The sequence below is a fragment of the Fusarium redolens genome, assembly GCF_020744475.1.
Source record: "Fusarium redolens strain MPI-CAGE-AT-0023 chromosome Unknown BKA55scaffold_17, whole genome shotgun sequence".
Classification (NCBI taxonomy): Eukaryota; Fungi; Ascomycota; class Sordariomycetes; order Hypocreales; family Nectriaceae; genus Fusarium; species Fusarium redolens.
The window spans coordinates 1055766-1080656 of record NW_025763680.1 but is presented as its reverse complement, the minus strand read 5'-3'; the positions used below and the strand labels follow the sequence as shown (position 1 = coordinate 1080656).

The 24891-nt window shown below is 48.2% G+C and overlaps 10 protein-coding genes and 2 non-coding genes across 12 annotated transcripts; 5 read left to right on the top strand and 7 right to left on the bottom strand.

Annotated features, from left to right (window-relative positions):
- Nucleotides 1–305: 305 nt before the first annotated feature.
- BKA55DRAFT_544221 (concanavalin A-like lectin/glucanase domain-containing protein) lies at nt 306–1719 on the top strand (the record flags this gene model as incomplete). Its single annotated transcript, XM_046190681.1, has 2 exons — nt 306–1091; nt 1138–1719. 2 exons carry the CDS (start codon nt 306–308, stop codon nt 1717–1719), a joined length of 1368 nt encoding a protein of 455 aa, XP_046044801.1.
- Nucleotides 1720–3148: 1429 nt separating this feature from the next.
- Nucleotides 3149–4368, top strand: BKA55DRAFT_579825 (uncharacterized protein). Its single transcript, XM_046193917.1, has one exon. It carries the CDS (start codon nt 3582–3584, stop codon nt 3933–3935), a length of 354 nt encoding a protein of 117 aa, XP_046044800.1. The 5' UTR covers nt 3149–3581; the 3' UTR covers nt 3936–4368.
- A 587-nt stretch (nt 4369–4955) lies between these two features.
- BKA55DRAFT_521932 (ankyrin repeat-containing domain protein) lies at nt 4956–7112 on the top strand (the record flags this gene model as incomplete). The annotated part of the gene is made up of 2 exons (XM_046188546.1): nt 4956–5365; nt 5414–7112. 2 exons carry the CDS (start codon nt 4956–4958, stop codon nt 7110–7112), a joined length of 2109 nt encoding a protein of 702 aa, XP_046044799.1.
- A 367-nt stretch (nt 7113–7479) lies between these two features.
- Nucleotides 7480–8274, top strand: BKA55DRAFT_522437 (uncharacterized protein; the record flags this gene model as incomplete). The annotated part of the gene is made up of 2 exons (XM_046188581.1): nt 7480–7699; nt 7760–8274. The coding sequence occupies 2 exons, from the start codon at nt 7480–7482 to the stop codon at nt 8272–8274; spliced, it is 735 nt and encodes a 244-aa protein (XP_046044798.1).
- An 82-nt stretch (nt 8275–8356) lies between these two features.
- On the bottom strand, nt 8357–10283 carry BKA55DRAFT_579823 (FAD dependent oxidoreductase-domain-containing protein). Its single transcript, XM_046193916.1, has one exon. The coding sequence runs from the start codon at nt 10131–10133 to the stop codon at nt 8439–8441; it is 1695 nt and encodes a 564-aa protein (XP_046044797.1). The 5' UTR covers nt 10134–10283; the 3' UTR covers nt 8357–8438.
- Nucleotides 10284–10442: 159 nt separating this feature from the next.
- Nucleotides 10443–15092, top strand: BKA55DRAFT_522408 (uncharacterized protein; the record flags this gene model as incomplete). Its single annotated transcript, XM_046188577.1, has 15 exons — nt 10443–10538; nt 10638–10648; nt 10696–11254; nt 11303–12017; nt 12064–12344; nt 13051–13152; nt 13203–13283; nt 13335–13555; nt 13604–14114; nt 14170–14199; nt 14248–14301; nt 14353–14481; nt 14526–14643; nt 14691–14899; nt 14955–15092. The coding sequence occupies 15 exons, from the start codon at nt 10443–10445 to the stop codon at nt 15090–15092; spliced, it is 3255 nt and encodes a 1084-aa protein (XP_046044796.1).
- Nucleotides 15093–15933: 841 nt separating this feature from the next.
- Nucleotides 15934–17574, bottom strand: BKA55DRAFT_521757 (uncharacterized protein; the record flags this gene model as incomplete). Its single annotated transcript, XM_046188534.1, has 1 exon — nt 15934–17574. One exon carries the CDS (start codon nt 17572–17574, stop codon nt 15934–15936), a length of 1641 nt encoding a protein of 546 aa, XP_046044795.1.
- Nucleotides 17575–19460: 1886 nt separating this feature from the next.
- On the bottom strand, nt 19461–19556 carry BKA55DRAFT_t273. Its single transcript has one exon. It is a non-coding gene; the product is annotated as a tRNA-Ala (tRNA).
- Nucleotides 19471–21139, bottom strand: BKA55DRAFT_579813 (uncharacterized protein). Its single transcript, XM_046193915.1, has one exon. The coding sequence runs from the start codon at nt 20756–20758 to the stop codon at nt 19811–19813; it is 948 nt and encodes a 315-aa protein (XP_046044794.1). The 5' UTR covers nt 20759–21139; the 3' UTR covers nt 19471–19810.
- On the bottom strand, nt 21048–21130 carry BKA55DRAFT_t272. Its single transcript has one exon. It is a non-coding gene; the product is annotated as a tRNA-Lys (tRNA).
- A 204-nt stretch (nt 21140–21343) lies between the features above and the next one.
- BKA55DRAFT_597973 (bulb-type lectin domain-containing protein) lies at nt 21344–21747 on the bottom strand (the record flags this gene model as incomplete). Its single annotated transcript, XM_046196150.1, has 2 exons — nt 21344–21497; nt 21548–21747. The coding sequence occupies 2 exons, from the start codon at nt 21745–21747 to the stop codon at nt 21344–21346; spliced, it is 354 nt and encodes a 117-aa protein (XP_046044793.1).
- A 1055-nt stretch (nt 21748–22802) lies between these two features.
- Nucleotides 22803–24770, bottom strand: BKA55DRAFT_544212 (uncharacterized protein; the record flags this gene model as incomplete). The annotated part of the gene is made up of 1 exon (XM_046190680.1): nt 22803–24770. One exon carries the CDS (start codon nt 24768–24770, stop codon nt 22803–22805), a length of 1968 nt encoding a protein of 655 aa, XP_046044792.1.
- Nucleotides 24771–24891: the final 121 nt, after the last annotated feature.

Genomic DNA, 24891 nt, shown 5'->3' with positions numbered 1-24891 from the left:
GAAAAGCAATCTATCAACCCAGCTATCGGCCACGAACTTGCATTAAATCTTCGGAAATTGCACAGCACGAAATTCTGAGGCTCGTAAATGCCACGTGGAGTTCCCTTTATGCTTCCCCTAGACTCAAAATAGAGTTGTATCTACAAATCGCGAGATATTCGTCGTGAATTTCTAAAATTCCCTTTAAACTCTATCCCAAATGTTTATAAAATCCCAGGTCTCGCCCCTCTTGAGCGCATTTCTTACATTCTCTCAACACCAGCACTCTACATTTTAATTTTACATCTCATATCCTACAAACCAAGATGTTCTTCATCACGGTCATTCTCTTCCTCCTCCTCGCCACCACTGGCACAGCCCATATGGTCCCCGAGCTTCCAGGCTACAGGAACATGTGGTCTGACAGTTTCGACGGACATGCTGGCTCTCTGCCAGATACTTCCAAGTGGAACATTGAACAATGGTACCAGAATCTGAACGGAGATTACCAGGAGTACAAAGCTTCCCAGCAGAACCTCCATCTCACCGGTAATGGTGTCCTTCGTATCATTCCGAAGCGCGACGGCAGTGCTGAAAAGGGTTGGTCATCCGGTCGTCTTGAGAGCAAGTACACGTTTACCCCCACACCAAATACCAAGACCGTTGTCCAAGGTTATATTCGTCTTGGTAGCGCTCCTGCTTCAAGGAAACAGGGTATCTGGCCTGCGTTTTGGTTGCTTGGTGATAGTCACCGAACTGGCGGCCCTATCTGGCCTGCTTGTGGTGAGATCGACATCATGGAGCACGTCAACGGTGAGACCCAGAGCCATGCTGCTGTTCATTGTGACAAGGCTCCTGGTGGTATCTGTGGTGAGAAGACGGGTATTGCCAACTCTGTTGATCTTCCGGATGCGGGTACGAACTGGCATACTTACAAAGTTGTGATCGACCGTACGCCGGTTAATTGGGCGGAGGAGAGTTTGAACTTCTATGTTGATGGGAAAAACTTTCACCAGCTTAAGGGTGCGAGAATCAACGATCCGGAAGTTTGGAAGACTATTGCCCACAACAAGATGTTCTTTCTTCTAAACGTCGCTGTTGGCGGTGAATGGGTAATTGAACTAGTCTTTGTGAAGGATTTGAGCTAATGCTTTGCAGCCACAACCGCCTAACGAGGCTACCGCAGATGGCGCCGCGAGTGGAATGGAAGTCGGATATGTTGCCCACTATGAGTTAGAAGGTGCAGGAAGTGGTGCAGACTCTCAGTTTGGCTATGAAGATGATGGGTACTACTCCCCTGATGCTCCAGCTGATCCGGAGCAGCCAGCTCAGCCCCCTATACAGGATCCACCAGTGGACCCTACTTACCCAGACGACCTCGACTACCCAAACCCTGGAGTTCCCGATCAGCCTGCGCAACCTCCTGTACAGGATCCATACTACCCGGACGACCTAAATGAGTACGACAACCCAGGCTATCCTTCATCTGACTATCCCGAGGCGCATGACCACCCCACAGACGGCTACAACCATGACACTGTCCCTCAAGTTCCCGCGCCTCAGCCTGAAGATGGCTCAAGTCCTAGTTCCAAGGGTACCTATTATGATGACGAGGGCGACGACTACTACGATGACTGCGACGTCTGCGCCAAGATTCGCAAGCAAGACCGTTACAAGGACCGTTACACCGGGCCTGGTCTTCCTGACTGGTACTACTTTAACCGGGAACCCCCCGTGTAGCACCGACCAACTTGATGCCTGTCCTTCTTAAAGTCATGCTTGGCGAGATCGACCAGCTCTAAGTATTTAGTACAGACTGGGAGACTCAAGACGGAACAGCCATTTGAGATTTCATCCATGTCTCTGATCTTGCTAGGGGTCATCTTGCCACCCTTGCCGTGAAAGAAGGAGTAGGGATGGCTTCGTCGATCCTGATAACCGCGGCAACTCATGCGGCCCCTTTCACGTTCCTTACATAAGGGGGAGAAGGGCGCTCTTTGCCGTGATCGTGGATTGCATACTCTCCATTGAGGTTAGTCGTGCCTTCGAAGACTGGGGCTACGGGAAATCGAGGAATAGCATGCTGTTTCCGGAATATGCTGGGCTGCTGTAATGCGGTTCTGCTGCTACATATCTTTAAAGCCCTTCTGATCCAGGTTGTCCTCATGGTTTCGAACTTTTAGACTTTTTTAATCTAATACCTCGATGTTTATTTTCTTAATCTTTTTGAGTCTGGTCTTAAGAGTGGCCCTTTTCTGTGGCTTTCGTTCTTTCTCTCTTTGTGTCTGGTTTATGTCTGATACACGAACGAATATACCAGTGTTTAGCTTTCGTTCGATTGATAATCTATATCCCTAGTCAATAAATATCATCTCTTAATCATTCTATCCGCGATTCTCGTGGTCTAAGTACCCACGCTGTTCAAGTCGTAGACTTTGCTGCTGTGGTTATGGAACTGACCCCTTTTCAGCGCCAGAACGACTTCACATTGGATGCGTCGTACATGCGGTAGCGTCCTGGCGTACGGTCGAATAATCCAGAGAGGTTGTTCTTGGCCACGGATGATTGTGAAGGATAGAAGTTGGAGAAACAACCATATGTTGCTAAAAGGTAGTTTTAGCGTTTCGTAATATTTATTGGCGCAAGGCTTCTCATCTTTTTATTCTTGATAACAGTCTTGCCTTCGAGAGTTAGTAGTGCATGGATATCACTCTTCCGCAGCAAGTTTTTGTTTTTGACTTAGCTTGTTATCCCCTAGCCTGTGGTCTTCCATCTTCCGAGAACAGCTCGCAAGAAATTCCGATCGATTGGCCGACCCGAGGCATCACAATATGAGGATGGTAGAACCACCAGGACAACGCTTTTGTTCTATAGTAAGAAATAAAACTTGACGCAATTCATCCCGTGCCAGGATTTCATCAGACCAATCTTAGTTCAATCTCAAAGCCATGTCCAGGAACAGCATCCTCAACTCAGAAACTGAACACGCAGACCAGTCACAGTTAGCCCAGCCACTTCAAGTGTTCTATATTCCACTGAGTGAACAGTGTCAAAAGTTTCTTTGAACGAGATGGTTAGTCCGCTGGGTCATTCATCTACTCCAATAGATAGCTTGCTTTTGAATTATTAACACGAATTTGCAAAGATGAGCATCCTGCACTGCCAACAGCTGGCGGCTTGGACTGAGCGTTCCTGTTATTCGAGAAGCTATTGTCATAGGGCTAGTTTTATCCGTTTAAAAGCAAACAATGGGCCTGTTCAAACGGCTGGAACTCGTTCATAACCAATGGCAGACGATTTTCTCGAAGCAGTGGCAGCAGAGCTTTCGCATTCACCTTCTCCACCGAGGTGTGCCTTTCCATCAGAATCCCAACTCGGAATTCTGTTTCTTCTTCTCCCAACACAAACACAACCCACTAACATCAAAAGATTCCTAACTATCACAACACTCTCTCTATTGTCAACTAAAACCTTCTTACTCTTTTTTTTTAAAAAAAAATAAATAAAAAGGCACTTCTCAAAGCAAGGTAACCGAGACTCTATCACTCCTAGCATGACTTCAGCCCTAACAACCGAACTTCAGCTATCCCAAACACAGTACCATGTATCGACTCGTGGCCAGAAAGCCCCTCAACCGTGAGGTTGAGGCATGCGATATCCCTTCCAAGGATGTCGAGAACTTGGTTCGAGCCCTAGAAGATTTCGAGCTGGAACAAGATCAGTCCTTCGAGGACTGGGTCGAAATAATTGACCACGCTACCCCCAAGACTACTCGGCCTGCAAAGACCTCATCCGTGAAGACCACCAACAAGGCTGCCAAACAGGATTCTGCCGGTGTCAAGGATACGAAGGAGGAAGCTATCAAGGAGGAGAAGCAGAAGGGCCCCGTCCCCGACGACGCTGTCCTTACCAAGGGTCTCAAGTTTGCCCGCCTCGCCGGAAACGTTAACAAGTAGACGAAGAGTCTGTAATGTTGTGGTCAAGTTGGAGGATCGCGGGCCTTCATTTTTGTTGTTGCTCTTTTGGGTCGGTGCTTGATGTATGAAAAAGGGTTTGGCGATGTACCATAGCATGCTGTGAGCCGACCTGTCTAGCTAGGCGTTCTGCTCCCTAGTCTAATCAACCCATACTGCACTTTGCGATAAAGCACACGGCTGGTTATCATATTGTTGAGGTTATCTCATCCCACGTCTCATACAAAGCCCCTGCGCACTTCGCGCCTCGGATAACACCCAACCCGTAGACCTCACAGTAGAACTGTCGCCAAGGACCATACTGGCACCGTAAGCTTGCAAACTACAGAGCTCGACCCTGAACAGACTTTTTACAGGTCACTTAACTCGAAGCGTCGATCACGAGCTTTTCGCGTCCTACTTTGATGACGCGTTCCACGAAAGAACCTTGGTAGCGGCGCATTCGAGAAGGTTGCCAGGCCACATAAGCAATTCCCGCAGCATCGAAAGGATTTCCCGAAACGTCTTGGATGAAGGATCAACTGTGTGTTAGCTATGCCAGATTGGGTGGTGCCAAGCCGCTGAGGTGCATAAGGCATTCGGTAGGGCGTTTTGGCAGACTTCTCCGTGAGGAGAGGTATTAACAGATGTTGAAGTGAAATTAAGGTTTGAATCATCAGTAGAGAACAGGTTGCGATGGAGGCTTGACTTTGCGAAGCCGATGGCAGTAAAAGGGCTGCCTTGAGGAAGATATTTGCTAATCGTCAAGCAAACGATTAATCTTGGTAGAATCATATCGTAGGGCTGTTAGTGTCCAAACGCTACACTACGCCGCGCCACGCATCCATGTCCAAGCCCCTGTCAATCATCGTCATCAACTCATGAACAGTTCGGCCGAAATATCACACATCAGGTGTAGCAGCGGACAGCCAAGCATTGGCTACCTCCCTGCATTATATATCATCAGACTGACCCCAATCTTGTCAACCATCATCAACAAGATCAACAGTCACAATTTCCAACATGACTGCGACAACCACCATCAATCTCATCAACCTATGCAGCTCCATATCAAAGCGCGCAGCATCTTGTGCAGCCGCCGCAGATAATTTAACCGAACGAGTCAACAGCGATGAACAGCATGTTCTCGAGCTCAAGCTCATATCATCTGGTCTTGACCAACTGAAGACCAACATCACCGAGTTGGAAGAACTCCTCCATGTCAAACCCGAAGGCCCTCGATTCCAAGACATTCGCAATACTCTCACTCCGCTCCTGGCTACTTACGAAACAACAATTGAAGTTCTGCGTATGCAACTGAGCAGCTGGCAGCCAAAATATGTCACAGGATCGGATAGTGAATTCTTGAAGGCACATGAAGACTGTCTTACTGTCTATAATGATGTTCTTGAAGTATTTACTCGCCTCATCAGGTGCGTTGACGATTGCACATCTTGGCTCACTTTCTAATGATCAACCAGAAAGGATCAGACTTTAGGCCCAATTGGCACGACTTATTTCATTCATCAAGCCGAGGAAGTAGTGAAATCGGCTATGAACAAGAGACTTGTCAAACCGGATACAGATACTGTTCGAGATGCTGCCATGCCCAACAGCGAGAAAGCCCCTATTGAGGAGAAAGAGGTTGCACCGCCTTCGTATTCAGTGCCTGCAACATCAACAACGACATCGTCGGCAATAGCATCACCGTCAATAGTCTCACCACCGCTCGCTCAAAGCCCCGTAAACAACTGTCGTCGCCCCAAAGGCTCATCGTTCTTCAAAGCCCTCACATCAGGCTTCCGCAAACATGATCCATTGGTCTCAACACTCTGCCAAGCCGCCATTCGTGGGGACGAGCAACAAGTCTCAGGGCTGATCTCCCAAGCCGCGAACGTCAACGGTCGCAACGAAGATGGGGATACACCACTGAAGTGCGCCATAAGATATGATCAAGTTGGAACTGCTCGTCTTCTTCTGCAAGCTGGAGCACAAAGTAATAAGCTACCGGCTTTGTTCAAGGCTGCTTCCGTTGGAAGTCTCAAGATCGCTAGGATGCTTATTGATTCAGGGGAGAGTGTACACAGCACATCCAAGACTGGGAAGCCATACTTTGTTGATGTTGTTGCTAAAGGCAACATGGATGGTATCCGATTCTTACTCGAAAATGGCGCTCCAGTCAATGCCAAGAATGAAAGACGCGAGGAAGTTATTGTTCAGGTCGTCAAGACGGACAACATCGAGGTCACTCGTCTTCTTCTCAACCACGGCGCCAATGCAAATGCCAAGGATGCAATAGGCGAAGAGATCATTGTATACGCCGTCAAAAAGGGCACTGTCGAGCTTGCTCGTCTCCTCCTCGATCATGGCGCCGATCCCAATGCCGAAAGTGTCATCAAACATTCCATCCTTTACACCGCTGTCCAAAGCGGTAATGCCGATATGGTCGGACTACTCCTTGACAAAGGCGCAAGTGTGAGACTGTTGAATATCCTTGGCACTAGTATTCTAGAGGCTACTATAGGAATGAAACGACTCCAGATTGTTAAGAAACTTATCGAGGGGGGTGCCGATGTTGATGGTACAGATGCGCTTCAGCAACCTATTCTGATCAAGGTTATCAGGAATCCGTTTCTGAACAATGATGAGAAGGTTGAGATTCTGAAGATGCTAATGGATAAGGGTGCGAGTCCTGAGACTGTCGATATAACCTTTGGACTACCTGCTATTTGTCACGCTGTCGAAATGCCCAGTACTCCGGTGGTACAAGAGATTCTCAGTCGAGGCGTGAATACCAAGGTCCGTATGATCTCGGGTCAGACGCTTCTCACATACTCTATCGATGTCAATCGGCAGAACACCGTTGAGGCGCTCTTAGCGTCAGGTGCTGATGTAAACGAGGTTGATGGACTGAACAGAACGCCTTTAATGCTGGCGCTGTTGAGGTTGGACTATAACCTGACGAAGAAACTGATAGATTACAATGCTGATCCAACAGCCAAAGAGAATCAAGAAGCTGTCAAGTTCATCAAGGCTGTTGGAAGAAAGGATTTGCAGGAACTTCTAAGGCCAAGGGAGGCAGAGGCAGGTCCTTCAGCTCCGGTTGTTCGACACGAGACCGAACTGCCTACGTCTGAGGCACCACCGCCTTCGTATGAGCTTGTCGCTGGAAAGGTCTAAATTTCCAGGGCACTTGCTATTTCACTGATGAAACAAGAATATTTTCAGCAATTATACTACGAAGCTCCATTTCAATTGACGTGAAGTGTATTTCTCGTGATAATGACGCAAAGATGTCAGCGGGCATGATGACATAACACGGCTTCATCATTGACTCAGAAACCAAAACTCCAAAACCGACGGCCTTAGGTTGATAGTCACACGTTACCCCTCAAACGACGTCCTCAGGTTGATAGTCTTGATTAGAAATCCGACGCCGAGATTTTACTATTTATTCGTTGCAAATTTCCCTCATTTCGTTTCTGAATCTTCAATCTCTCAATTCATTCGACCTTGTCTCATCGCAATTGCTTCTTCCATTCTCATCATGAGTTCCGACGACGTCGCCATCAATGGATGGACTGCTGTCCCAGTTGACGAGGGGAAAATCTTCGAAAAAGGGCCCTACATCAATGAGCCTGATTACATTGATGTTAAAAGCATTCAGTTCCCGACCGATGATCCGATTGTCAAGGAAACTCAACAACATGCCAAAGATAAACTGTTGAAGCAGACTTACAACCACTCCATGAGAGTCTACTACTGGTGTAAGTCAATACCGACCTCGCAAAGATTGAATTCTGTGTACTGACAGAACCCTCAACCAGCGACCGTCATTCTCCGACAGCAATTCCCTGAGCAGGCTGATACCCTCTCCCCTTCAACCCTCGCCCTAGCATGTCTTCTTCACGACATCGGCACCACCGATGAGAACATGTCCTCAACCCGTCTCTCATTCGAGTTCCAAGGTGGCTTCCAAGCTCTCAACCTCCTCCAAGACATCGGCTCTTCAAAAGACCAAGCCGAAGCTGTCTGTGAAACCATCATCCGTCATCAAGACCTCGGAACTCAAGGAAACATCACTTTTCTTGGACAGCTCATTCAATTAGCTACTATCTACGATAATGTTGGTGAGCATCCGAATGTCAAGGACTTTGGAAAGATTATCCACGATAAAACGCGTGAAGAAGTCAACAAGGCTTTTCCTCGTGAGGGATGGTTGGGATGTTTTGCGGCTACGATTAGGAAGGAAGAGGGATTGAAGCCATGGTGCCATACTACTCACATTCCCAAGTTTGCGGAGCAAGTTGAGGGGAATCAGCTGCAGAAGCCATACGAGTGAGGCTTGAGTGCCTGCCATCATCGCTTAGAGCTTCATATTGTCTCTTACAAGCAGTCTGTAGTCGAATTCCACCAATCTTTCATTCCGCCATCTATGTCTTGATACAAGACTCTTGTGTTCCTGTAACCCAGCATTACCTCCCATCACAACTCTACGATGCCCGATCAGTATCCAGATACATCAGGCCACTCCGTCTCAATACCCTCTTTGATGATCATATCCTGAAACTCCTTAAACAACTCCTTCTTCCCTTGCACACCATGCGGCGACAATTCCTTGTCCAAACAATGCGCCGCCAACAACCCCGCCGCCTCACCAATATTCCACTCAACAGGATGTAACCTGTAACATCCATTCGTAATATGTGTAGTCCCTATGTTCTTCGACGCCGCAAGCAAATTCGGTCTTTCAATTGGTATCAAAGCACCAAGAGGAATCTCGAATGGGCAGCAGGCTACATCGATGTAATTATCACCGCCGGTGGATGGATGGAGGTCGATACGATACATTCCTACGCCGACACTATCGGGATAATGAACTGCGCCTTTTGAGCCACGGACGTCAAGGGAGAGATCTTGCTCCACGATCGTGGTCACGGCTTTGATGCGTCGAGATTCGCGGACGTAGGGAGCCATTGCGAGACCATGTTCTGTGCCGGTTATATCACCTCTCAGGCGAAGACCAGGATAGCCTGTGCCCTTTCCATCGGCTCGGGGACAGTCTGTTTGGAGGTAATATAGCATACTGTACGACAAGGATGCGGCTTTAGCGAGACGCTCTTGGAGTTCATCCTCTGAGACGTCAATGATGGGCTTTTCGAAGTAGTCGATCATGGGCCAGTTGACGAGGCAAATATCTGAACGATACGCTCCAGGGATGAAGTTATCCTTTGCTGCAATTCGTCGGAATGTCCAGAGATTCATGTCTCCTCCTGACTTTCTCTGGTCTGAAATCACGGAAGCTGGATCATCGTTCGGGTTTGGTGTAAACTCTCGCTCAACAATCTCTAGCGTTCGTGGATGCGGCGCCTTGAGACCAAGTAACGGGGCGCCCCAGAAATCAGGGTGGAAGCTTCTCCAGTGATCGTATCTCTCGGGTTTTGGAATCGTATGATCTTCGCCCTCGATGTGATCCACAGCGAAACAAATCGATACAGCTTGGGAGTTCTGAGGCTGCGCTTCCTCCGGCGCACTCGGTTCTCCCGTGTGTCTTCGAGACTCAAAACCCGTCACATACGGCGTTTTGGTAATGGGTAGCAAGTCCCCCAGTTCCGTAGCATCAATAACGTACTTTGCATCAACAGTGAATGTCCCCCCATCATCTAACTTCCGAAACTCAACAGACCTCACAACCTGCCCAAGCATCTCACAAAAAACAGGCTTAACGCGCTTCTTAACAGTGAGCAGTCCACTACCGATGAACGGCATGAGCATAGCTTCAATGACAGCCACTGCAACTCTCGGCTCATGACAAAGCTTGCTGACATGTCCCGCTCCAGGATTCAGCTGCGCTCTCCGTCTCGCTTCCTCTGTCAGCGGATAATTATCGCGATAAAACTGCCTTATCCCATCACGTAGTGCGCGATAAGACCGTGTGACGCCGAATTGCTCAACCCAGGTATGTTCATCTGGAGGTACAGCTTGGCTAGTTAATTGGCCGCCTAGCCAGTCATATTCTTCAGTGAGAAAAACACTACGGCCTCGACGGAGAGCTCCGAGTGCTGCTGCGACACCGCCTAGTCCACCGCCTGCGATTAGAATATCTGTTGAGAAGTGCTTTGGTCGTGTTTTTAAATAAGCTGTTTGCCATGAGGTGATGTTTTTGACGTGCCCATTGGGGGGTTCAGAGAGTTCGCCCATTCTTGATGGCTGATGAGTCAACCAACAGTCAACTCAAAAATGACAATCTGAGACTTCAAAAGTAAATATTGAGCAAACATGGGAATCGACTTGTTTTAATTCGTCTCAACGAATCCTTCTCCCGCCGATCACCGCCATGTTTCCCCAGATCTGCGTTTCACTTCCCATACCCGACACTCCCCGTGAGGGGTCGCACCGCACGTGCATATCCCATTCTCATGACCAAAACCGCCAAGACATTCCCCCCTCAACTCATCGGGAAGAAATCTCACATCTCCCCGATCCTTACATTCTCAAGGCTACTGCACAATGTCTGATCACAGAGAGAACAATGCACGCAAGCGACCGCGTCAGCCCGCGTCTGATCCGCGATATCCCAGGAAGAGAAGTCTCAAAGCATGCCATGTATGCAGAGCGCGTAAGACAAAGTGCGATAATGTGCAGCCGACGTGTGGATTCTGTGCGTCGTTGAATATTTCGTGTTCGTATGATAATACCGAGAAGGATCATTCTACGTGAGTTCATCCCCTGCTTGGAGGATATATGCTAATGTTTTTGGCAGCTTTGATCCTGCGAGTCTTGAGATTCTGAGACAGTTGGGGCAGATTATTAGTTCGCAGGATGAGTTGACGCAGATTGTACGATCGATTGCTGCGTCGCAGTCGCAAGCCGGTTTGGGCGCTGCTCATAATTTACATGTCACTGAGGGTTTGAACTGGGATGCGAGTGTCCAAGCGCAACAGTTACCATACTATGACTGGTCTGGAGGACAATCTGACTCAAACTCAACGACCCCAGCAGCATCGGCCAGCGTGGCCGCAGTTCGATGGTTCGGCATCCTCGCCAACGACGCATCGAATGAAGCTTTCCCAGACGCTGATGCACCCTTGGGTCTAGACGGTGAACTGCTTGACACATCATCCGATGGTCAAGCAGACAGCGACATCACGCCATTGCAGAAGGCGACAAGGATCATAGATACTCAACCACCAAGTCGGGATGGCAACGATCATGCAGAGAATGTTGCCGAAGAAAGCTTATGGCAGGCCTCGGAGAGCATATCCCTCCTCGATCGAGAACAGACCTTGTTTCAGAACTTCCTGCACCGCATATGTTCGTGGGTACGTCGATCGCACTCTGCATTAACATGCATACTAAGATCCTATCAGCTTGATTTGTTCGACCCAGCTCGAACATTTTCTACGCGAGTTCCCCATCTAGCAGTCCGCAACGCAGGTCTTCTCAACGCCATCCTTGCGTTATCATGCTACCATCAATCCCTCGACGAAACCATCGCCCCCAGTCAACGTCCGTCTCAAAACACCGCTTTACAATATTACTACCAAACTCTTCACTACGTTCAGAAAGCCATGCGTTACTCAACGTATCAGAATAGTCAAGAACTCATGGCGACGACGCTGATGGTCTCAACGTATGAGATGCTACGAGGTTCACGCAAAGATTGGCAACAACATCTTCAAGGAGTATTCTGGATCTTGAGATCTCGCCAGATTGAAGTTGAAACATCGAGTCTTGAAAGTACGACTTGGTGGGCTTGGTTGCGGCAGGACATTTGGGTTGCTTTTCGGGAAAAGAGGAGAACATATAGTACGTGGATGCCTAAGAAGGGATACGCGGAGCTAGATAGTCATGAGTTAGCTTCGCGCGCTGTATGGATAATGGCGCAGGTTATTAACTTTTGCGCTGTTGATTCGTCTGTGGAGGTGGAAGGGCTGACGGGGAGGATTGGGTGGGCAAAGGCTTTGAGGAAGATGTTGGATGAGTGGCGGTCTCATTTAACTGTTGAGTTCTCAGCGTTGCCGACCATGGGGAATCGGGAGAGTGAAGTGTTTCAGCCGCATTTGATACACCCTCAATGTTTTGGTAAGCATCGTGCATCGTGAGATTGGCGTAGCTGACTGGATGGCAGGACTTGCTGTGCAGCTTCATCATTGCTCACGCATTCTCATCACCGCGCATGAACCTCATCTGGATGGCATCCAAGGCTTACTAAAACGCCAGAAGGAGGTTCAAGAGAGTATAAGAATGGTATGCGGTATTGGAATGACGCTTACAGAAGACGCATCGAGCATGCTGTCGTCACAATGTCTATTCATTGGTAGGTATCCAATCCAATATTACAGCCCACATCAACTAATAGCGTGTGCAGCCGGAATGTTCATGCAGAACCCCCGCGAGAGAGAATGTGTAGTAGAAATGCTGGATATATGTCAGAAGAAATGTGGCTGGCCTACAACTTCGCTACGGTCAGAATTGGAACAGATTTGGGAGAATCCCGATGCGCTTTGGGATAGTCAGCATCGGTGATGCAGCGTTGTAGGGAGATGTAACCGCGAGATTTGTTACAATCGGGGCCATGTTGTGTATGGTTTGTGATACCCTTAATACATAATCAGCAGTATCTTTCGTTGAAGCTCTGAGGCCCAGATACTGAAAAGAACGAATATACGAGGTAGGTTACATCACGCACGGTGATTTGTCGTATTCCGGCTGGAATAAGCAGTCCTGAGTTTCAGCCCCCAACGCCAAATGCTCATCCAATGACCTCAATAAACCAAGCAAACAGCACACAATATTTCTGCAATCTGCAATACTTGCTGACCTATATATCAGATCCCCTCCAACCTGATAGCCTACGCTTTCTACCCGATACTCCCCGTGTAGTCTGCCAAGCCTATTGTCAAATCACGCGCCCGAGACTCCCCGCCGAGATGTTCTACCCCAGGACATGATCTACACCCCGCATTCTGTTTGTTTGCCTTCTCGCCCGGAAGATTAAGTCAAAAGAGGGTGTCCTCTTGAATGTTCTCCACTACTTAAAACCATGATGCTCTCGTAAGCTTAATTCATGTTGTCAATCCTTCTTCAATCATTTATCCGAGAGAAGTGAGTGAAGATGACGATACATGGCATGTTTCGGCGCATTGTGCGCAATGATGCTATTCGTGTTGATCCACCGGAGATTTACAACTGGCGTGTTATCGCTCTGACAGCTTCGGTGAGATATACTCCATAACAGTTGTGAGAATAATGAGCTAACATTCATAGGCATGCTTTGCTGGAGCGCTGTTTGGAGTCGATGCAGGTATTATTGGTGGCGTGCTGGCTATGCCAGACTTCAAGCGGTCCGTGAAAATATCCTCACCCTGCAACCCATGCTGATAGAGTTTGTACAGGGAGTTTGGTCTTGACAATCGCCCAAAGGAGGACGCAGCTGATCTTGCAGGAAACCTGGTCACCACAATGCAAGCTGGTGCCATCGCTGGAGCTCTCCTATCAAGTCCCTTTGCAGATCGAAAAGGTCGGAAGCCAGCGCTGCTTCTTGTCGCGATCACTGGCTTTATCGGTGGTATCATGCAGGCGTTCTCTTACGGTCATTTATCAGTCTTTTATATCGGACGGTAAGTTTAATAACCTCTGTCTACGGCACAATAACCAACTCGGTCCAGATTCGTCGAGGGTCTCGGTCTCGGCGCAGGGACAATGCTCGCACCAACATACGTCTCCGAAAACTCCCCCCGCGCAATCCGCGGGTTTCTCGTGGGTTTCTTCCAACTCCTCCTCGTGCTCGGCGGCATGACAGCATATTTCATCAACTACGGTTCCCTTCTTCATCTCCCCGGCAAAGCCACATGGATGGTCCCCTTAGGATGTCAATCCATCTGTCCAGCATTACTCTTCTTCAGCATGCTCTTTTGTCCCGAATCACCACGCTGGCTAGCGTCTCGAGATCAGTGGGAGAAAGCAGGTGCTGTTTTATCAGATGTGAGGAAGTTGCCGGTTGATCATGCGTATATCCAGCAGGAGCTGCTGGAGTTGAAGACGCAGATTGATCAGGAGAGGGAGGTCATGCAGGATACGGGGTTTTGGGCGCTTCAGAAGGAGTGTTGGACTTTGCCTTGGAATAGGAAGAGGGCGCTTCTGACGGTGGCTATTGTTACTCTTGGGCAGTGGACGGGCGTGAGTTGCTTCTACAGCTGGACAGTTAGGAAGATCGGTTGCTAACGAAGTGCAGACTGGTGCTATTAACTACTACGCACCTACTGTAAGTCCTTTCTCATGCTAACCAGAGGCCCAAGCTGACATTTGATAGATCTTCAGCGGTTTAGGCCTCAGCAGTACGACCACCGCACTATTCGCTCAAGGAGTAAGTAAACTCTAAAGCTTTCTTCCCCCATCAGTTACTGACTTACTTCAGATCTATGGTGTCGTCAAGGTCGTTACATGCTTGATTTTTATCTTCTTTCTAGCCGATTCTCTCGGCCGTCGCAAGTCATTCATGTTTGGCGGTGCAATCCAAGCATTCTGCATGTTTTTCGTCGGTTTCGTATGTAAGCTGCTTCGCATCGAGACTCTGACTGACGTTCCCAGTACCTACGCTTTGGTCCTGAACCAGGAGAGGGTGACCATCCTCCTCCAGCGGGTATTGCTGCTTTGGCAATGATATACATCTTTGCTGCGGCTTTTAACATGAGTTGGGGTCCAGTGTGTAAGTCTTTCAGGCCTTTCATATGACTGGTTGTCTAATGGCAATAGCATGGATATATGTCTCTGAGATTCCAACGAATCGACTTCGTGCATACAACGTTGCTCTCGCATCATTCACTCATTGGGTTCACAACCTCGCAGTATCAAAGTCAACCCCAGTCATGCTCCTGCACGATCCATGGAGAGCATATTTCATCTTTGGATCATTCAACCTGTTCATGGCCATCGCTGCATACTGGATTCCAGAGACCAAGGGCGTAAGTCACCCCCCTTGCTTGTACTCACTCAGACTCTGACTCGGATGATTCACAGATCTCACTGGAACGCATGGACGAAGTCTTTGGTATCGCAGACTTTTCCAACGTCGAGGACGTGGGCATCGCAGCACGCCGTGCAAAACGAATCGACGACGAAGACGTGGAAGATATCCAAGCCCCCAACAAATCCTAATCACATCTCTCACGATTACGCGAGAGAATAGAGTTTCATGACTGGATTGTGATATAAACTCTGTTGGTTCAATAAAATGTTCATGCCCCCAAACCCCTGCATTATTCATTCGTAGCGAGAATCTTTTCAGTTACGACGAGTATCATTTCATTCTCCCTTGTAATATATACGCGAGACGAAATTTATGCCATTCTCGTGTTCTGAAACATCCTGTCTCCGTGGTTGGCCTGAGCCGTTTAGCCGATATTTTTGATGAAGACGCGACAACATTTTGCCGTGTATCCGTGGGTCGATCGTTCAGTTTTTTCTCCATAGTTGGCCGAGATGCCGGATCAGCGCAGAATCAGTGATGCATTCAATCAAATTGGAGAAGTATAATCTTTCTCCAGTTTATGCCAAGTTTTTGGGTTCACTAAATGGATGATCGTTGGGTGACGTGACTGCACCGTAGTTCTGCTGTCAGTTGCCTCTGTCCCCTGACCCCCTGATCATTGAATTGACAGTTAACGACTGACTCATTAATCGCGACTATTGACAACTATTTTTACTAGGCGGAAAACATGTCATATCATTCTTAGGTTATCTCCATTTGAAATTCTCGTATTACGCCAACTACCGCTTCGTTTACCCCTTGCGTCTAAACCTGTTTCGGCAGTTGACCGACACTAACAAAATCTGTCCATCAATAGTCTGACAAACATCAAACAACCAACACAAAATATTCATGTTTATCAAAATAATAAAAGTTGGTATCGAATTATCTCTAGTTAAAAAATAAAATAAAAACAGAGAGAAACAGTAGTCTAGTCCCCCCAACGCCAGTCCCAAAAAACACACCGCGCTATGCCGAAATACCCTGTCTATAATACCTGTATTCCACCGATGCCCCCTGGCACATGTAATGATCTGCAATGAGATCCTTGGCCCGAACATCCAGCCACCCAGCAGCTGCATCCTTGACGCCAAAGCCCAACCACACCTCATCGTCGAGATATCCGTGGTTCGACGGTGGGAACTCGGTCTGGTTGGTGTAGTACGACATTGAGCCGGTCCATGAATAGCTGAGGTCCGATTCTCCGTGGTACGTGAGTTTCTTGCCCACGCTGATCATTCGGTACGGCGCTGCTGATTCATACACTGCTATCCGGCGGTCATACCATGTAAACGAAGCGCGCGGGAAGTCTTGTCGTCGCTGTACTATTCCCATCATGACGGTGTTTTGCTCATCGGGCTCACATGTTCCGCGGTTGCACATTGTAAGACTTAGCATGGGTGAACTCTGGTGGACGTGGCTACCGTCGATCATGACGTCGTGAATGCATGTCTTTCTCTTTTTTCCATGCCAAGTCTTTCCCGGCTTCGCCGTCGGTGGGTATGGTTCTTCAACAGCTGATTGCTGGTCATCAGCCGCGACGATGGGTTCGACGGGCTCATCGGCGGATTTCCAGCGGAATAATTGTCCCGGCTCCACCATCATCAAAAGCTCGGAGTCTGGGCTAAAGGGGGACTGAGCTAGCGCCCAGTTCTTTTCGCGCTGGTATCGAGGATGGTTTTCTTCGCCTGGTACTGGTTCGCGAGCGAGACCTGTTGGTTCGGCGAAGCGAATTGGGGGAAGGCGTGATGAGTAGTCGGGACCGAGGACTTGTTCGAGTTCGGGGAGGGCGGCGCGCACGTCAATGAGGAATTGGCCTTGACACATTGTGTCGTCGTCGACTTGATGGGTGAAGATGAGAAGAGGTTCGCCGGAGCGTGTCCAGAATAGCTTCATATCCTCTGGGCCGACGTATTTATCCATGTCGGGTTGTCTCTTGCAGTGATGTTCTGGTCCACCAAAGTCCTCCAGCAGCAGTGTAGACCATTCACCGGTTCTGATAACAGGTCGGTCTAGGTAATTGGTAGTGAGATTTGCAAAGGTTGCTACTTGACGAGCGACTTTGTACTTTTTGCCGTTGATTTCTTTTGCGACATGGGTTGTGCGAGCGATGACGAGAAAGTCATGAGTGATATTAGCATCGCGAGGAAGTTCGAGTATCGTCGGGTTAAAAAGCTTATGACCAGTCTTTCTCGCATCGATCTTATTATAAAAGCCCATGTTATTCCGTAGACTTGTCAAGAGATGGTAGTCGTAGTATGGTTTATCCTCAGCATCGTCGCCACGGTCGAGGTGGAGATCGTAGTAGTCATCCTGAGTATTCGATTGATCATTTTTCTTAGGCTTCTGTTCAGATGTCTTGTCCTTATCGTCTTTGTGTTGAGGTCGTCGATGAAAAGGCTCCTTTGGTGATGTCTTCTTTGGCGGTTCGTAGCGATTTGGATCTTCAGGTGGGGGCTCCTGCTCATAAAAGAAAGGTCGTTCTTGGAGTGGTGTGATAGAAAGACCGTCTGATATTTTAATATGAAATATTGTTAAAAGAATGATGCAGAAAGTCAAGACGGCTACGAACGTTAGCACGCCGCGAAGCAAGTGGTTGTGAGACCGCATGGTGGTATCATCAAACCGCTGTGAACATGAGAAAGGTGAATGTCAGTGTCGGGGCGAATAAACTTAAGCGGCCATAGCTCGAATGATATACGGGAGAGACAGTTGGTGCTAGTCATACGAACCCACATCGTATTCCGTTTCGTCATGGCCATGGTCAAGATGAGGTAACAAGGTTGTTTAGACGCCGCGTGGTCAAGCTTTCGCCAAGCATGTCAGTACAGTACTTGTTCTCACTGTATCCCTTGTAGCCCTTGTACCACCCGATCTAACCGGGTCTCCACAGTTCTCGACCCTGCTACTGGATCTGCCGTAAAAACGTGAAACCCCTCCCCTCCTATCTTCTCTCTGTTTTATCTGAAACATGATTCATACCGTAAAACAACTGCGACTGCATAGCATATCCTTGCGTTAATCAGTGGCGGTTGGTAAAACGGTAGCCGCTGGAATGCAAGCCCAGCTCTGCTCAAAATAGAAGCGCGCCCAGTGGAATAACGCCATTGTAACGTGCTAGAAACATGACGAGACGCCACAAAAAAAGTTTGGTACCCAGCTGAGAAGAAGCCTCCATTGAATTCCAGATCCACACTGCGAGTCAAGCCGCGCAAGCTTTGTTGACATCAGGTCTTCGGCACGGCGATCCGCGGGGTGAACGACGCCCGCCCCCATGCAATCAATTAAAAACCCCAACGACATGACTGCCGATTTGCCGTGGGAATATCGGAATTATTGTAATATCTACTGTTGCTTTGCTGTAAGGAGTAAATAACCCCCCTTGATTGCGTGGAACAAAATGTCGCACAATACGGCTGGTGAGACGTATCCTTGAAACCTGACCGTGGTAATAGATTGGTTGGGGCGGAGTTTCTGTGAGTAATGTGATATGGAAGCGATGCAATGCGCCTATTTTCTTGCAACACACGATTTGTGAGATGGAGGTGTCGATGCGTAGGTTTGTTGGTTGCACGAATATGTCGGTAACAAGCCCAGTATTTGCTGGCTTGCGCCGTATTGGAGATGTACAATATGTGGAAATAACACGCCGCAATACGTCATATGCAATGCAATCGCCTTGGTTTTGCGTGGCTCAATGGCGTGCACCCAACCCTTCAATTCTTCTGTCAGATATCGACTTGGCAGGCGCCTCTAATTTCATGGATTGATAGTCTAGAGTAGCTGCAACGTTGGTGATGGTGTTGGTCCTGTCACTTTTGGGATACGGACTTCATCGTGCCACTTGAACGCTAGCCACCGTTGACTATTGATGATGGCTTCGGCTAATACCCAATACAGAATGACAGCCGCCTCAAGACCCCTATCTCTAGTCATGCTCAGCCTTCAATGATGCAGTCACAACATGCATCTATTCTGTAACGTTGTTTTCCAGATCTTACAAACCGGGGATTTACTCATGCAGCACCTGTCATCGTAGTCAACGTCGCAACCGGACATTTTGAACACAATAAAGTCAGCGCTAGTATCTTTCAAGCCGCATCGGCTATTCCGTTGCGGCTGCAAACTTTTGAAGGTTTTGCTTAGGGTCTTGGCAAAAACGAGACTGGGATCAAGGGTGAGCTTTATTTTTATTCTTATTTAGGATTCATGGCATGCAGTCTCGTAAGGCAGGATACGAGAAATCATGGGTTGTTCCGTGATTTTCTAACTCCATTGTCAGCAGTTCGTATAAGCATCACGAGTTGAAAACGTGCGATTCGTAGACGAGGTGTCCAATTGTAAAGAGGGGACCCTGCAGACAGTGCCTGAGCAAAAGAATCAGCTGAGTTATGCGCATCCTTTGTCGGATCATCGAATTATTAGTGAGGATGAAGAGGAAAAAGGGAAAATTGAGAAAAAATATGCGGATAATGGTGGATTCAAACCACCTATCTTGGACGAACAGGGAATCGAACCCTGGACCACTCCCAGAAGGTGATCTCGTGGAGAGAACATGCTAAGGGAGTATTATACCACTAAACCATTCGCCCGCAACGACTTATGATTGGTTGAAGATGTTGAAACAAATCCAGACCATGTACACCGTTTACCTGCTGAACGGCGTTATTCCCAATGGTTTGATACCATTGACTTTCATGAACAACAGCAATGAACAGAACGTAATCTGATATTTCGCATACAATTTCTGCTACGGCTCACCGACCCCCTTATGAGGGGCTGCGGGGGGGAGCAAGAACAGAATTTCAGAGACTCCAGGCTGAGGTTCAGGGTAAGCTCGCCAGAATCAGGTCGGCCTGTCCAGTCGATATACCGTTTTAGCGGTATTGAAATACGCCTCATATTCAATATCATCCTCCGTATCATCTAAATCATAATGATAATGACCTCCAGAATTCTTCCCATCTGCAGCGTAACAATGCGTATGCTCAACACGCAAGCTCATTTTCCCATTAGGATCAGCAGAATGCAAAACCGACAAGCAGAGCATTGGTGCATCAAAGGCATGAAAGGTCAGCCAGTTATCGACATCCTTGCGACTCTTGAATGGCAGGTTCTTCTCAGTTGGGAAGTCGGGCATGATATGGTACTTTGCTTTCCCTTTCTTGACCAAGAAGAGTCCACCGAGACTGACAGTCTGCTCTTCACCATATGCTTGATGAAGACCTTTTCGGATACACTCTGCAAAACTTCTTTCGGAGCCAGTCCTCTTTCGAGCTGTGATCTTGATCACTGGTCCCGGATTGCCTGAGGAGCCAAACAGGTTGATCATCAAAGCGCAGTCAAGAGATGAGCTCTTGTCGACATGTACAGCGCTTGTCTCTTTGTCGATCTTTGCATAACGACTCTCATTCTTGACATTTTCAAAGCTGTCTTGCCATCCAATATTAGGCGCAAGTTCGCAGTTATGACCAACAATGTGATGCGGTCCAGCTCCAGCACCAAGTAATCCTCCTTTCGCAGGATCCATCTCCATAGCCTCCGCAAGCTCAGTCATGGACCAAACGCAATCCATCTTCGGACGCGGAAACAGATTCGGTTGGCCTCCAACATCAGCGATCCTCTCATCTCCTGATAGCCCCTCGGTGGCTAGATAATAAGGCGCTTGCCGAAGATCCGGACAGGACACAACGCTCACGGTGGAGTGCTCATAATTGGCTGCCAAGGGTGCTTGAAGTTTAGCTGCCACTTCTTCCAAGCTAGGCGGAGATAAGGGAAACTTTTCTATGCGCATGCTTATCCTCGAAGATTATGTTGATGTGCATAAAGATGAAATGATTGGGTCGCTCCGGAAATGGCGATATCACAGCCTCAACTGTACCGAGGCGGGGTCCGCGGAGCATAAACTCAAAATTCGTTCCAAGTATAAAGATAAACTCAAAATGATTGCAGTATTACGCGACACCAACTTTCTTCTAACCATCCAACAATGCACGTGGGATGAACTTGAGGAATTAGCGGGAAGGATGAAACAAAATGCAAAAAGGAAAGCCTCGCATACGCTCGCAATCGAATATAGGAACAGCCCGATGCGGGGGTCGAACCCGCAACCTTGAGATCGCGTACTCGTAAGAGTCTCACGCTCTACCGATTGAGCTAACCGGGCGTGGCTCTTGATGATGTCGGATTAAATCTCCAAATAGGGATTATGTAGCCATGATTCAGCCAAATCGTGACATTCATGGACCTGCTTCGAGAGAATGAATGCCTTGTTTAACTGGAAGCGCGAAGCTTTTACTGGCACTTGGTGAATATAATGGCAACCTTGTCATTGTGCTATTGTCTGTGTCTCAAACAGATGAATAACTAGCATGGGACATTAAATCTGGTTGGTGCTAGTCGCCCAGATGGCCTCAGCCTCATCGTCCTCACCCTTGTACAAGACAACATTTCCATCATCTTGAACAGCAAGATAGACCTCATCACCATGGTCACAAGTATCCGAAGCCCAAACAGCCTCATCGTCATGGGTACTAAATACCTTGTCAGATCATACAACAACCTCTACGGGTGAAATACTTACTACAAGACGAAGTTTCCATCATCCTGAAGATGAATGCCCTTGATGTCGTCACGTTGGTCTTCTGTGTTCTGCCACACGCATTCGCCTTCCCAGTAGATGGCGATCTTGCCGTCTTCTTGCATCCTGAATTCGTTGCTGCCGCTTTCGCTGGTAAGGCTGTCGCCAGGGTAGAGCCAGTTATCGTTGTCAAGTCTTCCCATTGTGAAGGTTGTTGAGAGTTAGGTGAAAGTGTATTGGGAGGATAAGAACTTCGAAGAAAAGAGGAAGTATTTGAGTAGAAATGAGAGAAGGTGAATTGCGATGAGGTGAATTGGTTGAGAGCGATAGGAGCAGAGATACATATCCTTATATAGAACCAACTGGCCTCATTCAACCCCGCACTCACCTTCTCATTTCCATTATTGAGGCTGTGTTCCAGTACGAGACATGCACATGTGCCAAGATACAAAGTCGGATGGTGAAGTTATCTTCAAAAGAGGCCTCACAAGCCTCAACCTCACCACAATGCGGAGGAGTCGGCTATCTCATCACTCCCGCCCGCATTTTGCCGCCTTGGCCTCCCGCATATTATGGAGTCAAAACTCTAGCCAAGAACGGAAACGGCATCTTTCCTCTCCACGGTTATGCACGTCTCAGGCTGGGCGAGTCTTGGTCTACGACACGATGCCCCTTATTGCGCCACGTTGTCTGCATATTTCAGATCAGCGGCCTCCATTGAATTCACTGGTAGTTGGGGAGTCTCGGCGCTGACATGTGAGTGGACCGGGATTCCTAGCTTGCGCGTACGACATATCCAATGCCAGGTCGTCTTGGCGCTTACATACAACAACGCAGGTTGCGTTGTGCAACGATTTAACATGGTATGATATGATGATCTCCCCCCCGAACCTGTTTCAGAGGATTTGATCTGCGGTGGTTATACATATGGAGTATTTATCGTCCGTTCCTACATCGCTTCCGCGAACATATCCCCGCCACCTATTGGTTCTGTAAACAATAATCTTGGTCTTTGCAAGAACAAGGAACTTATATCTTACTGTAAGAAGGCCACGTATTGCGCACTAAGATTTAGCTCAAACAGTCGAGTTGTATACCTTGGTAATGCTTAACCGCTGAATAACTTTAGCAGACGGTTGAGCGAAAACGACCTGCGAGACAGAGGAAACGCCATGGACAGAGCTACATCGTACGATTTAACATTGAGATATCTTAGCTCGGACTTTGAGTGCCTCTTGCATTTCTTGACATGTGATAACTAACTGGTACTAGCTATCCGAAGCCACTCGTCTATCATCGAAAGTGGCCGACGCGGTAGTCCTTTATACTTCTTCTCATCGTACGTCTCGTTGAGTGTCTGACGTAGCATCTTAGCCCTTCTCACCATGATTCTACTAGTGCCATACGGGTCATTTGATTCTGCAAAGTTGTTTGCCTTCTCTTCAGCCTGCCGCCTTCGCTCCCTGACATCTTCGCTCTCTGCTCCCTCGACAAGACAAAGCTGACAGCGACATTCAAAGTTCCAGGTTCTCTGGATGGTTGACTTTCTTGTGTCATAGTCACTGGAACCATCATAACTGTGGGTGATCTCTTCACCAGCCGCAATTCTTCTCATAGCGCGAAAGATGATGAGATCACCAATGTAATCCTTCTTCGCATTGAGAATACAAGAATGGTTGATGTAAGATGCCCGTATCCAAAGACCGGTACTAGCGTTGCTTACATCCTCATCCTCGGTTTGTTGACCCAGCCCAAAGGCGTTGCGCTGTATGATATCGTGTATCTGGAACGTATCGATTATGGGCGAACCATCGACTTTCTTCAATTCTGTGCCAAGTCCATGGTAGTCTCCATAGAGACCAAGTACTTTCTCGACCTGAGATGGATTATTGAGAAGCTTTCTCACAACAGCTTTATGCAAGCCAGCAGGGAAGACCTTGATTGCAGCGTCTTCTCTAAGGTCGCACGCCAGGGCTGTGAATGTTTCAGCCTCGTGACTCCAGGCCACACAGAACGCTTTCTCGCACAGGATGATATCGCCTGGTTCGACATCTCGGGTTGCGAAAAGACCGCGACCAGCTCCGGGGCTGTTTTTGATCTCTGTTGGACCGTAGTACGAGGCTGTACCAGGTCTACCCCCTGTCTTGGACAAATTGCCCACGATTTTGCTCATGTTGTAGGTCCCGTTAGTCTCTTCTTGCAGTCTTGCATTGGCATTTCGTAGATGTAGCTTGGGTTGCTGGTCATCCGGTTGAAGTATCTCTTGCTGCTCGAAGTAGCGTCGAGCCTTGAGGAACTCGCCTTGAGCATGTGCCGCCAGGCCAGCACGATGATATGCTTTGCCATCAAGAGCCTTGAGCTCTTCAGTCTCTCCATTGGCCATGGAGTCTAAGGCATCCGAAATTGCTTCGTCAAATCTCTGAAGCTGAAGGTTGACATGAGCTCGGTTGCGGTGCAGGTCTTTGCGTAGTGTCTTGCTTCCTTCGTCACTCTCCACCAGCTTCAAACCTTCTGTGTACCAGAAGTATGCTTCGGCGTAGTTCTTCTTCTTGAGAAGTGCAAAGTTGCCTTTCTTCTTGTACTCTTCCGGAGACAAAGGATCCGGTCTCCCAGAGTAATATTCCTTGTGCCGCCACGACTCTGGGTTCTCGGAGATCGCGCCAATGATGAGATCTGATGGATGATCTATTCGAATTGTGCGTTCTCCTTGAGCATTGAGAGTGTAGTATGGCTCTTTGATCACCAGATCAGAAGCTATGTCTAGGACATTGTCACCGTACTGCGATGTATGAAGAAAGACCTCCAGCCGCTCCACCTCGTCAGATGACTGGCCTTTAACGACAGTCCAGGAGGATGCCTGAAGTACAACTACAGGTGACACACGACGCAACGAAAGAAAGAAGCCCCGGTGGTGCGTTTCTATTCTCAGGTTCTTGATGCTCATTGGTTGTAGATCTGCAAGTCTGGCTGTACTGGGGGGATATGGCTTGCCTATACCATAAGCTGCCATAGTTTCTCGACTTTCCCTCGGCGCACCAAACCCAAAAGCTCCAGAAGACATCTCTTGCACGAGTGAAGTAGAGATAGCCTGCTCGACCAAGGACTTGGGGTCTGTAGGTTCCCTCGATTGGCCCGACTGTTCTTCACATTGCCTCGCAACGTCTTGGACTGTGCGTTGAATACGCTCCGACTCCTGGGGGGACATGAAGATTGTGTTATTCGTCATCGTAGTGAAGATATAAGTTATTGAGGAACTCAATTATCCTTTAATGTGGGAATCATGAGTGAAAATAGATGTAACTGTGATTAGTATGCCCGGCAGGGTAGGAGAAGATGAAGTCTGGCCC

Excerpts from the sequence above, each read along its gene's own strand:
- BKA55DRAFT_579823 (XM_046193916.1), bottom strand. The coding sequence starts at position 10,133 with ATGGGCGAACTCTCTGAACCCCCCAATGGGCACGTCAAAAACATCACC.
- BKA55DRAFT_579813 (XM_046193915.1), bottom strand. The coding sequence starts at position 20,758 with ATGCGCATAGAAAAGTTTCCCTTATCTCCGCCTAGCTTGGAAGAAGTG.
- BKA55DRAFT_579825 (XM_046193917.1), top strand. The coding sequence starts at position 3,582 with ATGTATCGACTCGTGGCCAGAAAGCCCCTCAACCGTGAGGTTGAGGCA.